Source organism: Microtus pennsylvanicus, chromosome 12, assembly GCF_037038515.1.
Source record: "Microtus pennsylvanicus isolate mMicPen1 chromosome 12, mMicPen1.hap1, whole genome shotgun sequence".
NCBI classification, from domain to species: domain Eukaryota; kingdom Metazoa; phylum Chordata; class Mammalia; order Rodentia; family Cricetidae; genus Microtus; species Microtus pennsylvanicus.
In genome coordinates, this window is record NC_134590.1 from 14,459,930 (window position 1) to 14,471,941 (window position 12,012).

At 42.5% G+C, this 12,012-nt stretch overlaps 1 protein-coding gene across 1 annotated transcript; it reads right to left on the minus strand.

Annotated features, from left to right (window-relative positions):
- Positions 1 to 1,065: 1,065 nt before the first annotated feature.
- Positions 1,066 to 3,166, minus strand: LOC142832664 (growth-regulated alpha protein). Its single transcript, XM_075943334.1, has 4 exons — positions 3,033 to 3,166; positions 2,819 to 2,942; positions 2,625 to 2,708; positions 1,066 to 1,830 (listed from the first exon to the last, which is right to left on the minus strand). Exons 1-4 carry the CDS (start codon positions 3,112 to 3,114, stop codon positions 1,815 to 1,817), a joined length of 306 nt encoding a protein of 101 aa, XP_075799449.1. The 5' UTR covers positions 3,115 to 3,166; the 3' UTR covers positions 1,066 to 1,814.
- Between the last annotated feature and the right edge of the window lie 8,846 nt (positions 3,167 to 12,012).

Sequence of the window (12,012 nt, forward strand, 5' to 3'; positions counted from 1 at the left end):
CCCTTGCTGAAATTCTGTTTTGTGTCTCCTATTATTGATGTGCTGCACTGTCATAGTGGATTTATTTATCAAACGCAAGAGACTCATCCTGGTGCATTGTTCACTAAACTCAGGTCTTTATCCAAATTTCACCGGTATTCCATTTATGTCTTTTTTTTCTTTCTATTCCATACTCAGATCCATCACACACATTGTATTTGGCTCTCTTCTGTCTCCTCTGATCTGTGTTAATGATAGAGCCTTGTTTGCCGTCACCTGAACAATCTTGAAGAGTTTTTGTTGGGTATTTTGAGGAACGTCCCTCCAGTTTTTAATTTGATTGCTGCTCCCTGCATTATGTGAGATTCTGGATTATATAGAAGAGAACAAATATGCCCTTTCCTTTGCTGTCACCTTCTACCAGGGGCTGAACCAGAACCATTCTGAAGTCTTGCCTGGTGATAGTAGTGTTGATCACATGGCAGGGTTTGGAGCTTGTACACTTTCTCCAATACACTGCTTTTCTTATGACTATGAAAGCAAACCACCAACTCCAGCTCAGAGTCCCATGCAATGAGGAACTAAGCCTGATTTTTAGGAATCTTTCTGTCTCCTCAGGCACCTCTTATGTTGTTTCTTTAAGTTTTTACATGCATGATTGAGGTAATTTTTATTATTCTATTTTATCTTCCTTTCATATTTTTTAAGTTCTAAATTTTGCATATTTTCAGAATTGCCTAGATATCCTAATTGCCTCGGGAAGACTGGGAGTTCAAAGCCAGCCTGGGCAGCATAGCCTGATCCCTCTCTCAAAATAAAAGGCAAAAAAAAAGTTTAAAATAAATAAAGGAACTCCTTTTGAATAGAAAATTGGTAAGTATGGAAAATGGCAATGTTTTATATAGAATTATACTAGAATTATCAAGGAGGTTGGAGAGGGTGGAATTGCCTTCCAGGAGTATCAATTCTTCTTCTCTAGTGGGCAAGAGTCCCGAGAAATGCCAGCCAACACAGACAAGAGCAGGATTAAATATAAACCAGGGATGTTAAAAAGAACAAAACAAAAAGCACCCATGTTATTTTTTTGTTAAAACTTTTATTTTTATTTCATTTGTAACAGTTCTTTGAACCTCTCTGTCCCAAGACAAAGAGAAACACTAGTTACAGAATATAACAGGGCATTATGCCCTACAGACTAGACACAAAATGTCCAAGGGAAACATCAACACATCCATGTTGACTATTAATATGAAAGATGACTTTCAATAAATAACTGACATTCTTTTCAAGACATTCAAACATAGGTCCACACACATACCCTCACCCTTATACAAAACATGGTCATATGCTCTCTTCTCTCTGCTTTTTTTCTTAACCCCCATCCTTCTATCACGGTGGTTGACTCTTGATGGTCTCCCAATAAATATTAAATATTAGTTTAATATGATTTTCCTTTTTTGGTTTTTCGAGACAAGGTTTCTCTGTGTAGCTTTGGTGCCTTTCCTGGAACTAGCGCTTGTAGACCTGGCTGGCCTCAAACTCACAGACATCCACCTGTCTCTGCCTCCCAGGTGCTGGGATTAAAGGCCTGCACCACCACCACCGGGCCTTAATAAAATAGTTTATAAGTCTACCATCTTCAAAGTGAACAACCATTGATAAAACACATTCACATCGTTAAATATTAATGTCAAATAAAAATACATGAGCTTTGTGAAATAAATAAATACATAAATAAATAGGACTCTCTTAAGAAACCATAGAATGTGTTAAGCCGGTGCTGTCAGAAGCCGGTGTTCACTGGCACCACCATGGCAATCTTCCTCTTTGCTCTGTCAATTGCGGATGCTCCTGCAGTGGGAAAAAGAGTCAATGTTACAAGCAGTCATCAAAAGCACTCTTACCCCAGTCCTGAGACTCTAGATGAGATTTCTTTTATTTATTTATTTATTTATTTATTTATTTATTTATTTATTTATTTATTTATCTATTTATTATGTATACAATATTCCGTCTGTGTGTATGCCTGCAGAGATTTCTACATGTCTCCCCCGGCCCCCAGAGCTCTGTACAGCTAAAACTTGGATTCTTATGGAGTCAACCACGTGACTTGAAAAAAAGCCAAACTACATCGCCACAGGTTAATTTCCACGTGTGACTTTACTCCTACCGCAACCCTGTGCTGTAGCTGCTATTAGCTCTCCTACTTGGCTAAAATTCCATAAATTATGTAACCTGCACACGAAGAACTAAGAATTTAGCCTTGCAACGCAGAGAAGTAACACTGCCAAAAGCTCCCTTCTTCCTCAAGAAGGCTCGGGAGCACACTTTGCCAAGGATCCCATTTTCCAGGCCCTTAAAGGACTTCATAGAGCCACGGGCTCCTTCATCTTTTAGGAACACACACAAGCCACCATCCGTTTGCTTGGGGGTTTTGAGTGTGGTGACAGTCGAGCGGACAGGGTTCTCTAGTGTCAAAGCCAATTAATGATCTCAAGTTAAGCTTAACTATGAAAGTAATGACCATAACTTTCTGATCTTCTGGTCAACACAGACATTCCCTGATGTAATTAATGCTCGGCAGCGAGATGCCAGTACTCCGACCCATGCCTCCCTCACAAGAACAAACACAAGTCACAACTCACGTCTTGAGCATCTTCTGGACGATCTTCTGAACCATGGGGGCTTCAGGGTTAAGGCAAACTTCGCGACCATCCTTGAGAGTGGCTCTGCAGAGAGAAGGATGGACCCACGTGAGGCTGGAAGTTTATGGATATGGGGGCAGCAGGAGGGTTTGGGTGACTCTGAAGTGGCAGAAGCTGCGCTGATAGACACTCACATGACTTCGGTCTGGGTGCAGTGGGGTCCTGGGGGCGTCACCTTCAAGCTCTGGATGTTCTTTAGGTGAACTCCCGCCACGGTCTGCAGGCACTGACAGCGCAGCTCGTTGGCGACGGGTGCCCCTGTGGGAGAAGACACTGTGTCAGCGAAACTGTCGGCAGCTGAGCCCAGCAGAGGCTCCTCCAGGGAGGGACAGCAGTGGCGGGTCCTACCTGTGACCTGGTGCCTGGTGGCCAGTAGCAGTAGCAGCAACAGCAGAGAGGCACGGAGCAGTGGACGGGTGGCTGGGGCCATGGCGCTGAGCAGGAGTGTGGCTGGAGTCTGGAGTGTAGTAGCTGGCTGGAGGCTCTGAAGCTCAGTCTGGGGTTCTGGGGCTCCGCGAGCCCCTTTTATGCTTGGTGCCTGGAAAAGACCGCGTCTCGGGCCAGGGAAATTCCCGGAGCTCCGGGGTGTTTCCCCACAGCCGGAAAGGACGTCGCTCCGCCCCTTGCTCCACTCCCAAGGATTGGACTCTGGGATTTTTGCTTTTTTGTCCCAAAGTCCCAAAGGGGAGGGAGTGACGTGCTTCGCTGGAGAGTGACGGGCTCACGGGGAGCGGTGGGATTCCAGGGACTCAGCTCGCAGGGAGTGGTGGGTCACACCCGTTATGAGCACGTGAGGGCTGCTTTGCTTAGGAATCCAGTTACGACTAGAGCGGTTTGGGTGGATGGCAACTTTCCCTGTCTTTTGAGTTTTGCAGATTGCATTCATGTCTGAGATGAACACACTCTTTAAAAATATACCGATGGTCTCTTATTCCGTGTGAGGACGTTTGCTTTTTCTTGCTACTTTTGTGATATTAAATAAGTCACATTTGGCCTGAGTTTTTCCTCAGAGAAACATGGGAGGAGGAATAGAAAGATCATTGCCAAGGTTAGTTCTGTGTTTATTTTAGAACAATATATCAATCTCCTCTTTGTCTTTTGAACTCTGGAACTTCCCAAACCCTAATAGTTCCTGAACCATCACTGTCCTGTTGTGTGATGGGTCATAACTTTTTTTTGACTAAGGAAAGTCCACAGGAAAGCTGTGAGGGACACGGATGCCACAAGGCACTGGTTTCAGTGCAAAGGACTATGGTTTTTCCAAAATATATCTGTATTCAAAATTGAGTCTCCGAAAGGTTTATGACTATCATTATTGCTGTTGTTGTTGTCTGATGTAGCCTAGGCTGAACTATCTATCGACCTCCCAAACCTCATGCTCCCGCCATCCCAGGGCCTCTCGGATTCAGGAGGCGCCACACGAAACTTGAGAGAGAATTATTGGCATGTTTGTAGCTCTTTATTTAAACTGTTCCACGGCCTGTTTAACTGCAATCTCCATGTCAGTTTCCTGTTCCTTCTGTTGCTGTTGTTGGCATTTGACTGGAGGTCCCAGGTGAGCACCACAGGGCACAGAATGTGGGAGGATGAGCCCTTTGCCTGGATGCTCTCCCGGTGCTGAGTTAGAGAGACACCTGCAGAGCGTTTTCAGGGCTAACTGTCCAGCTACAACACATACCCGTTGAATGATTGCTGGGAATTTGTCAAACCTCTGTTTGCTTGTGTTTTTCATCTGTCAAAGAGAGCGAATAGTAGTATTTACCTCACAAAGTTGGTACCAAGATGAAATGTGTCCGCGACTGTAGAACACTGGTACTTAGGGAGCATTCTGCAGATAGTTGCTGAATAAATAAAGCAGAAGTAGTGTTTTGTGGCTCTGTTGGCAATGGACTGGTGTTGGTTCCCCCTCCCCCACGTCAAAGCTTGAAGTGCCAATGTGATGGTGTTGGGGGTGGAACTTTGGAAGCTAGTCAAATATAGATGGGGTCATGAAGGTGGGATACTCACAATAGGATTAAAGCCCATATTCGAGTTCAGAGATCTGTCTAGGCTGAGTCTTGGTACCCACCCGCTCTTTCCCTGAGGACTCTGCAAGGAAGTGATAGCCATCTGCACAAGAGTCCTCCACCAATCATTAAACCTGTTTCCAAATTTTCTAAGCGTAACAATGTTGTGAAACACTGTGCTAAGAGAGTTTTTCCTTGTTTTGTTATATGTGGAATGCCACTCTATATGAACGAGTTGCAAACCACATAACAACTAACTCGGTGAAGTCATTTCTAAAATAATAGAGGCTCATAGGGGCAGGAGGAATGGCTCAGCATCTAAGAGCATGTACTGCTCTTGCAAAGGAGCCAAGTCTAGTCACCAACACTCAAATCAGGCAGCTCATAGCCACCTGTAACTCCAGTGCCAGAGGCGTCTAATACCGCTACAAGGCTCAGCAGGTACCTGCATTCTTGTGTACATATGCATAATTAAAAATAAACCTTAAAGAACAAAATATGCTCAGTCAGTTAAGTTCCATTATACATGGGAACTTTCAGTATACATTCCAGATTAAAGTATACGCTCTGACAAGCCCCACTAAAATTCACAAGTGTGGACCCTCCATTGGACATGGCTATGCTCATGATAGCCCAGAGAGCTAACCAATTTCAACAGAAATTACCCCAGTCTTTGTCCGTTTCTGCCATAAGTCCTATGAAAAGTTCCTAGATGACCAGCTCAACAGGCTTCTCTGCTTTCCTGGAGCCCCATAAAGGGTAGTCCCTGCTCTCAGGAGACCTGTTTTTTGATGTAAATCTTTACTCTTTCTTCCTAACCTTCCTTTCTATAGTAATAAAACATCCTAAAACCTGATCTTTTTCTGTGAAATTTATTCTTGGAATTTTTGTGTCCTGGACCCAGAACTAATGAGTCCTGAGTTCTGCACACTAGAGGAGAAAGCCTCCCCTGTACTTACCCATGTGCCCAGATTTTCCTTCCAAAAGATAATTAGTGATATTAGTCCCAGGAGTTAATTCTTAGCAGAACAACCTCCTTCCTCAAATACTTCATATTAACCACACCCTTTTCCTGACTACAACTAACATTGAAAAATGTGGTTTTGTGTTTGTTTTGTTTTTTAACATCTACTGTGGCACAGTTCTTTCTGAGATGAAAGCTACACCAGGACACTCAGTGTTTGCTCTTCTAGAGGAACAGATGGAAAATTAAACAAACAATTGCAACAGATGTAAAGACAAATCTGCCGGGATTGGGATGTGGTATTTCCAATTACGTAATAGAAGAGGAATCCAATTGGGTAGTGGGTAACTGCACCTTGGTAGCTGTAGCACAAATAATAAAAACCCAGAGACAGATATTAGGGTTCAGTCTGGAGATCAGAAAAGCAAAGCAGCCCGGTCACTAGAGAGTTCTTACCTCTAAGAAATCCTCAAACTAAAAGAACAAGTTCCTGCCTCATCCTGCTTTACATTCCTCTCTAGTGCTGGGATTAAAGGCACGTGAATCCCTAGTACTGGAATTAAAGGTGTGAGCCACCACCACCTGGATCTGTTTCTGCATTAATTTTGTGTATCACAGGGGGGCTTTGAACTCACAGAGATCCATCTGCTTCCGTCTCCCAAATGCTGGAATTAAAGGTGTGTGACATTTCTGCCTGGTCCTCTAGTCGCTTAGTTTTGCCTTCTGGTCTTCAGGCAAGCTTTATTTATAAAACCTAAATAAAATATCACTATAGGTAGCACTGACTCTGTTGTTGCTCCACAACTCCTTTGCCTCTGAGTTTTGCAGCTACCCACACAAAACTCAGCAGGGATACTACCAATCTCTTGTCTGTCTGGCCCGGTGAAGAGAAAACAGATACAGCTATGTAGTCTGGTTATCCTTTGCCTTTTCACCAAAGAAAAGAAAGAGTTAAGGCAGCTTCTGTTACCAGATGTACTCACCATCTTCAGGAAATCACAAAGGTAAGAAATATTTCACAGTCTGTGGGCTTTTCCATTTGATTTTGTGTGAAATGCATTTCTATTTATTGTGCTCATTTTTCCTTTGCTGGCTCTAGCACCAACCTTAAGTTTGGTCTTTCGGAAGAAAAGGCTTTTGCTTCCCTAGGTCTCTTAGTGGGGTCTTGTTGGCACAGGGATTGTGGCCACTAGAGACTAAGTATAGGAACTGTGGTAAAACACCAAAGAGAAGGAAAGAGAATATTGCTTACTAGATAGCAATTCTTCATCAAGGCAGGGCCTGGGCTTCTCATAATGTCATCTTGAATAGTTTTCAGGGTACTGGCCCATGTATAGAGAAGGAAACACACTTTTTCAGAAGTGGAGTTACAGGCTCATAAGGGGAGTTACATTCCAATCCAAGATTGACTCTGATCCTGGGCTTAAAGCCAGACTATGCTTAGACAGGAAAAACAATGACTGGAAGGAAGGGCCAAAATGAAAAATCTGTAGCAAGTCTGTGTGATTTGGTATTGTTTTTGTTTTTATCTATCCAGTTTGTCCTGGGAACCCACACAGAAATGTGTGAGCGTGATAATAGTATTCCTCCAGAGTTCCAGCAGCCTAGTGAAGACCCTCTCCTGGGCTTTGGATGTCTCCTTCCAAGCCCCTTTAGAAATTTAATTCTCTTTGTAACAGTGTTGAGGGGGTGAAGACTTAATGGAGGTGGTTAGGTCACCAAGGTGCCACCTTAGTAGATGGATTAACGCTGTTATTTCAGAAGTAGGTTGATTGTAACAGGCACAGAGGGTGGCTGGGTAAAAAACCAAATGAGCTGGACCAGTTCCCTTCTTCTTCTCTGCCTCACCTGTTCACCTGCTTTTTTATTGATTTTTGTTGTATGGCCAACCTCCAGAATAGTAAGAGGCAAATTCCTTCAACCTATAAGTTACTCAGTCTGTGGTATTCTGCTATAGCAACAGAAACAAGACTAGAGAATTCTCTTATTTATTTTATGATTGCAACACCAAATGCTTCAACTCTGAAATTACCAGGAATGCCCAACACCAGGTCAAGAGCTGAAATTCAGATTGAGTATAAAGGTGTTTGAAGGGTCTAGCTGGTCTAGACAGCCTATCTTTCTTTATTGGATTTCAGAGTAGAAGAAGACACTAGTAAAAAGGAAATTTCAATACAGACTGATGAAGAAGCTTAGTTTTGTTGCTGTGGGACAATGGTTTTACCCTGTAAAGATTTGTTTCTTGTACTTGTTTAATAAAATGCTGGTCGGCTAGTAGCCAGGCAGAAAGTATAGGCAGAGCAGCTAGGCAGGAAGTAGAGGTGGGGCAATGAGAATTCTTAAAAGAGGGAAGTTTCAGTACGCAGTTGTGACCCAGCCACAGAAGCAAGATGTTACTGCCTCACTAAAAAAGGTACTAAGCCATGTGGCTAACATAGACAAGAAATATGGACTAATATAAAGTTATAAAAATTAGTTAATAAGAAGAGCCTGAGATACTAGGCCAATCAGTTTATGATTAACATAGACCTCTGTGTGTTTATTTGGGACTAAATGGCTGTGGGGGGCATGACTAACATAGAGGGACCAGGTGAGACAAAAACCTCAGTCAACACTTTGTCATCAAGAAGATCCCAGATCAATATTTTATAACCATGGGTCATGGTCCACATTATAGTTTCCTGAACGATCTGTGGGTTATACCAGTTTTTAAATATAATGGGATAACACATGTTAGACTGGACTTTCTTGTTAATGATTATATCACAATGCATTGTGTCAATTGTTCACTTAAGGATTGCTTTGTGTTACTTTTGTGTTTTATACACGTGATCAAATGTATAAACTAATATCTCGAGGTAGAAGAAGAAGGAGGAGGAGGAGGATAGGAAGAAGAAGAAGAAGAAGAAGAAGAAGAAGAAGAAGAAGAAGAAGAAGAAGAAGAAGAAGAAGAAGAAGAAGAAGAAGAAGAAGAGGAAGAATAATAATAATAATCTGGGAACACAGAATCATTCCTCAGTGATTTCATTCCATTAAACACGGCATGGCATACATAAGCTCCCAGCTGTGGGCCTGTTCTGCTGAATATTTCCAGTCAGGGAGAAAACACATAGTAAATTGAAGCACATGGTATTCTGATTTCATCACTCCCTACAAGTTTGCACAGCAGTGAGCTACAGTAAATTGTTGCACAGCCTGGCCTTTTCCGGGCAGGAATGCCTACTCCTGATGCCATTGCTGATAACGGTGGCAGTGTAACAATGTTTGCAGCAGAAATCAAAGATTAACATAGCACCAGCACTGGCTGACTTAAAAATTTTGCTTGAAACTTTCAGTCAGTTGGGTCACATCCATTTGTTATATTATCTAACTAAGGATGTTTCTTCTGGCAGGCACAAAAGAGAGATGAAGAAAACAGTAAAATTACCATACCTTATCACTGTATCCCACTTCCTACTATGTAAAATTAAAATTTGACCAATTGTGAGCCTGGCGGTATGACTAAGTGATTATGAGATGATGCATAATTAATAAGAATTAAGGGACAGATATTGGGGTTCAACCTGAAGACTAGAAAAGCAAAGCAGCCAGTCATTGGCTCTTACCTTGACCTCAGCCAAAAAAATCGTATCTTGCCTCCAGAACACCTCAGAATGAGACTGAGACCAAGAGTTGTCTCCTCCCATCTTACATTCCTCTCTAGGGCTGAGATTATTAAAGGCAGGTATCACTGGAATTAAAGGCATGCATCACTGGGACTAAAGGCGTGCACCAGTACCACCATGTTTCTATGGCAGGCTAGTATGGCTACTGGGATTAAAGGTGTGTGCCATGCTGCCTGGTCTTTAAGACTGGCAGTGTGGTTGTTTTACCTTTCTGATCTTCAGGAAAGCTTTATTGTTGAAGGAGGGGCCACTTGTTGGTTTCCAGATGTTCAGCCCCAAAATAATCACACAGAAACTATATTATTTACATCACTGCTTGGTCCATAAGCTCTAGCTTCTTATTGACCAAGTCTTACATCTTAATTTAACCCATTTCTATTAATCTGTGTATCACCACATGGCTGTGGCTCACCAGCTAAAGCTCCAGCGTCTTTCTCCAGAGGCTCTACATGACTTCTCCTTACTCCACCTCCTTTCTCTCAGCATTCAGTTTAGTCCCCCCCCAGCCCTATTCCCCTATAGCTCTGTTATAGGCCCAAAGCAGTTCCTTCATTAACCAGTGATATTCACAGCATACAGAGTGGATTACCACATAACTTTATTTATTAAAATACAAATAAAATACCACTGCAATGAGCACCTGCTATTCTTTTAGAGGAACAGAGTTTGGTTTCCAACACCCACATGGGATAGTTCACAACCACCTGTCACTCCAGGTCAAGGGATCTCACACCCTTTTCTGGCCTCCACAGCAACTGCACACACATCTTCATACACACACACACACACACACACACACACACACACACACACACAAAAGAGAGGCAGACAGACAGACAGACAGACAGAGAGACTGAGATGAAGTGAATAAATCAGTGAAAATACTTGTTTGTTAACTCAACGTATTGTGCTAATTTTGATTTTTTTTTAAAAAAGTCATTAAATATATTCAACAAGCTAGACTGTTTATAATTAAACATGACAACTTCCAGTACTATCAGCATCACCTGGTAAAGCCACATCCTTTTTGCATGTTTTTATATCCATGACAGGGCTGAAGTTGTGTGTCAATGAAATACTGAAACCGTTTCTTATAGTAACATTTCAATTTATTGCAGAGACTCAATATATACCAATTTACAGGTTAGGAGAGCAATACTTATGCCCCATTAAGGGATTTAGGTCCTACACTGTGCGCAATAGAGTGTGCACCACTTTGAATGTCTTCACATAGGCGAGTGAGTGATAGAACCAAATCTGTACTTTATCAGAATACTTCTTATAGTAAAAAATAAAGGGGAATCTTATCAGGAGTAAAACTCTGTGTGAAGTATTGTCTATTCTTTGTCACGTGACTCTGCCCCAGTTCTTGCATGCGGTCCATACACAGGATGATGGATTATTCTCTAATAGTGCAACAGCCATTTAGGCTTCAGTATACTCTCCTTTCCCTGAAGTTCTAGCTATTCCTTGACCCTTAGGCAAATCCCTGTTCTCCGAGACTAAGATCTCTTGCTGGTAGGTTAGAGAAGCAATTGTTTACATGCCATTTGCCTATACGAGCAGTATAAAACATAAAGAGGTAGGGAATCAAGCAGATTTCCTCTGCTGTATGAGCTTTCTCAATTATAAATTGAGCGAATTTTCATCTATTTTGAAATGAACTAGAGATATAGCATATTTAATGCTTAAGAATCTAGATGAGAAAGCCATAATCAGAATTAAAGAGAGGTCAGTATTTTTTTTATTTTCAATGTACGTATGTCTGCCTGCATGTATATGTGTATGTGTTTTTGTAGTTTAAAAACATAATACACCCTGTTTCTCATTTGCTTTAAGACAGTTAGTTTTGTCTGGTATTAAGCAAGTCTCTTTCATAACTAATTATCATGGTTTATATCCTAAGAGATGGGAATTGTGTAAAACTTTTATTATTGATTCTTTGTGGATTTCACATCATGCATCCTTATCCCATTCATTTTCCTGTCCCTTCATATCTGCCCTCTGATATTTCAACTTCCACCCCCTCCCCAAAATAAAATAAAATATAAAAGAAAAGAAAAGCAGAACAAGTCTTGGTGTGGAAGCTGCAGTGCAACCCAGTGAGCTCCATAGTGTTTGCTTTGGTCCATGCATCTTTATTTGTAAGTGTGAATTGCAATGAGTCATTCATCTGGGTTGTGGCCTCTAATTCTGCTTCACCCTTGATAGTGGGCTCTCACTGGGTCTCTTCTTGATATTCTGTTGTTGCCTTGTGTCCTAGAGATCCTGTAGTTTCAGATCTACAGGCCTTCTCCCCTTACATGTTTCAGCAGTTCACCACCAGGGTGAGCTCTCCTGCACTGCCCTGGCCCCCTCATTCATCAGACAAGGAGCAGGGCCAGTTCTGTTCTCACGCTCTAGGGGTTGGCTCACTGGCATCCACACCACCAGGGCCGGCTAGACTGTTTTCCCCGTGCAAGGTTCAGGGCCAGCTTGCCCTCTCTCATGTTGCCAAGGCCAGCTCTCCTGCTGCGGCAGATGGCAAGGGTTGTGGGGGCATCTATCCCTCACCCATGCCACCACGTGGCAGATGAAGGAGGCGGGGTTATCTCTCCTGTTCTCATGCTCTCAGGGCAGGCTCACTTGCACCCCTGCCAACAGGGTCAACTCTAGTGTGCTGCCCAGGCAGGTGCAGGGTCATTTCTCCCATG

Coding starts and splice junctions, on each gene's coding strand:
- LOC142832664 (XM_075943334.1), bottom strand. CDS start 3,114: ATGGCCCCAGCCACCCGTCCACTGCTCCGTGCCTCTCTGCTGTTGCTG. Junction 2,943..3,032: donor CACCAGGCACCAGGTCACAG/GTAGGACCCGCC, acceptor CTTCTCCCACAG/GGGCACCCGTCGCCAACGAG. Junction 2,709..2,818: donor TGCACCCAGACCGAAGTCAT/GTGAGTGTCTAT, acceptor TTCTCTCTGCAG/AGCCACTCTCAAGGATGGTC.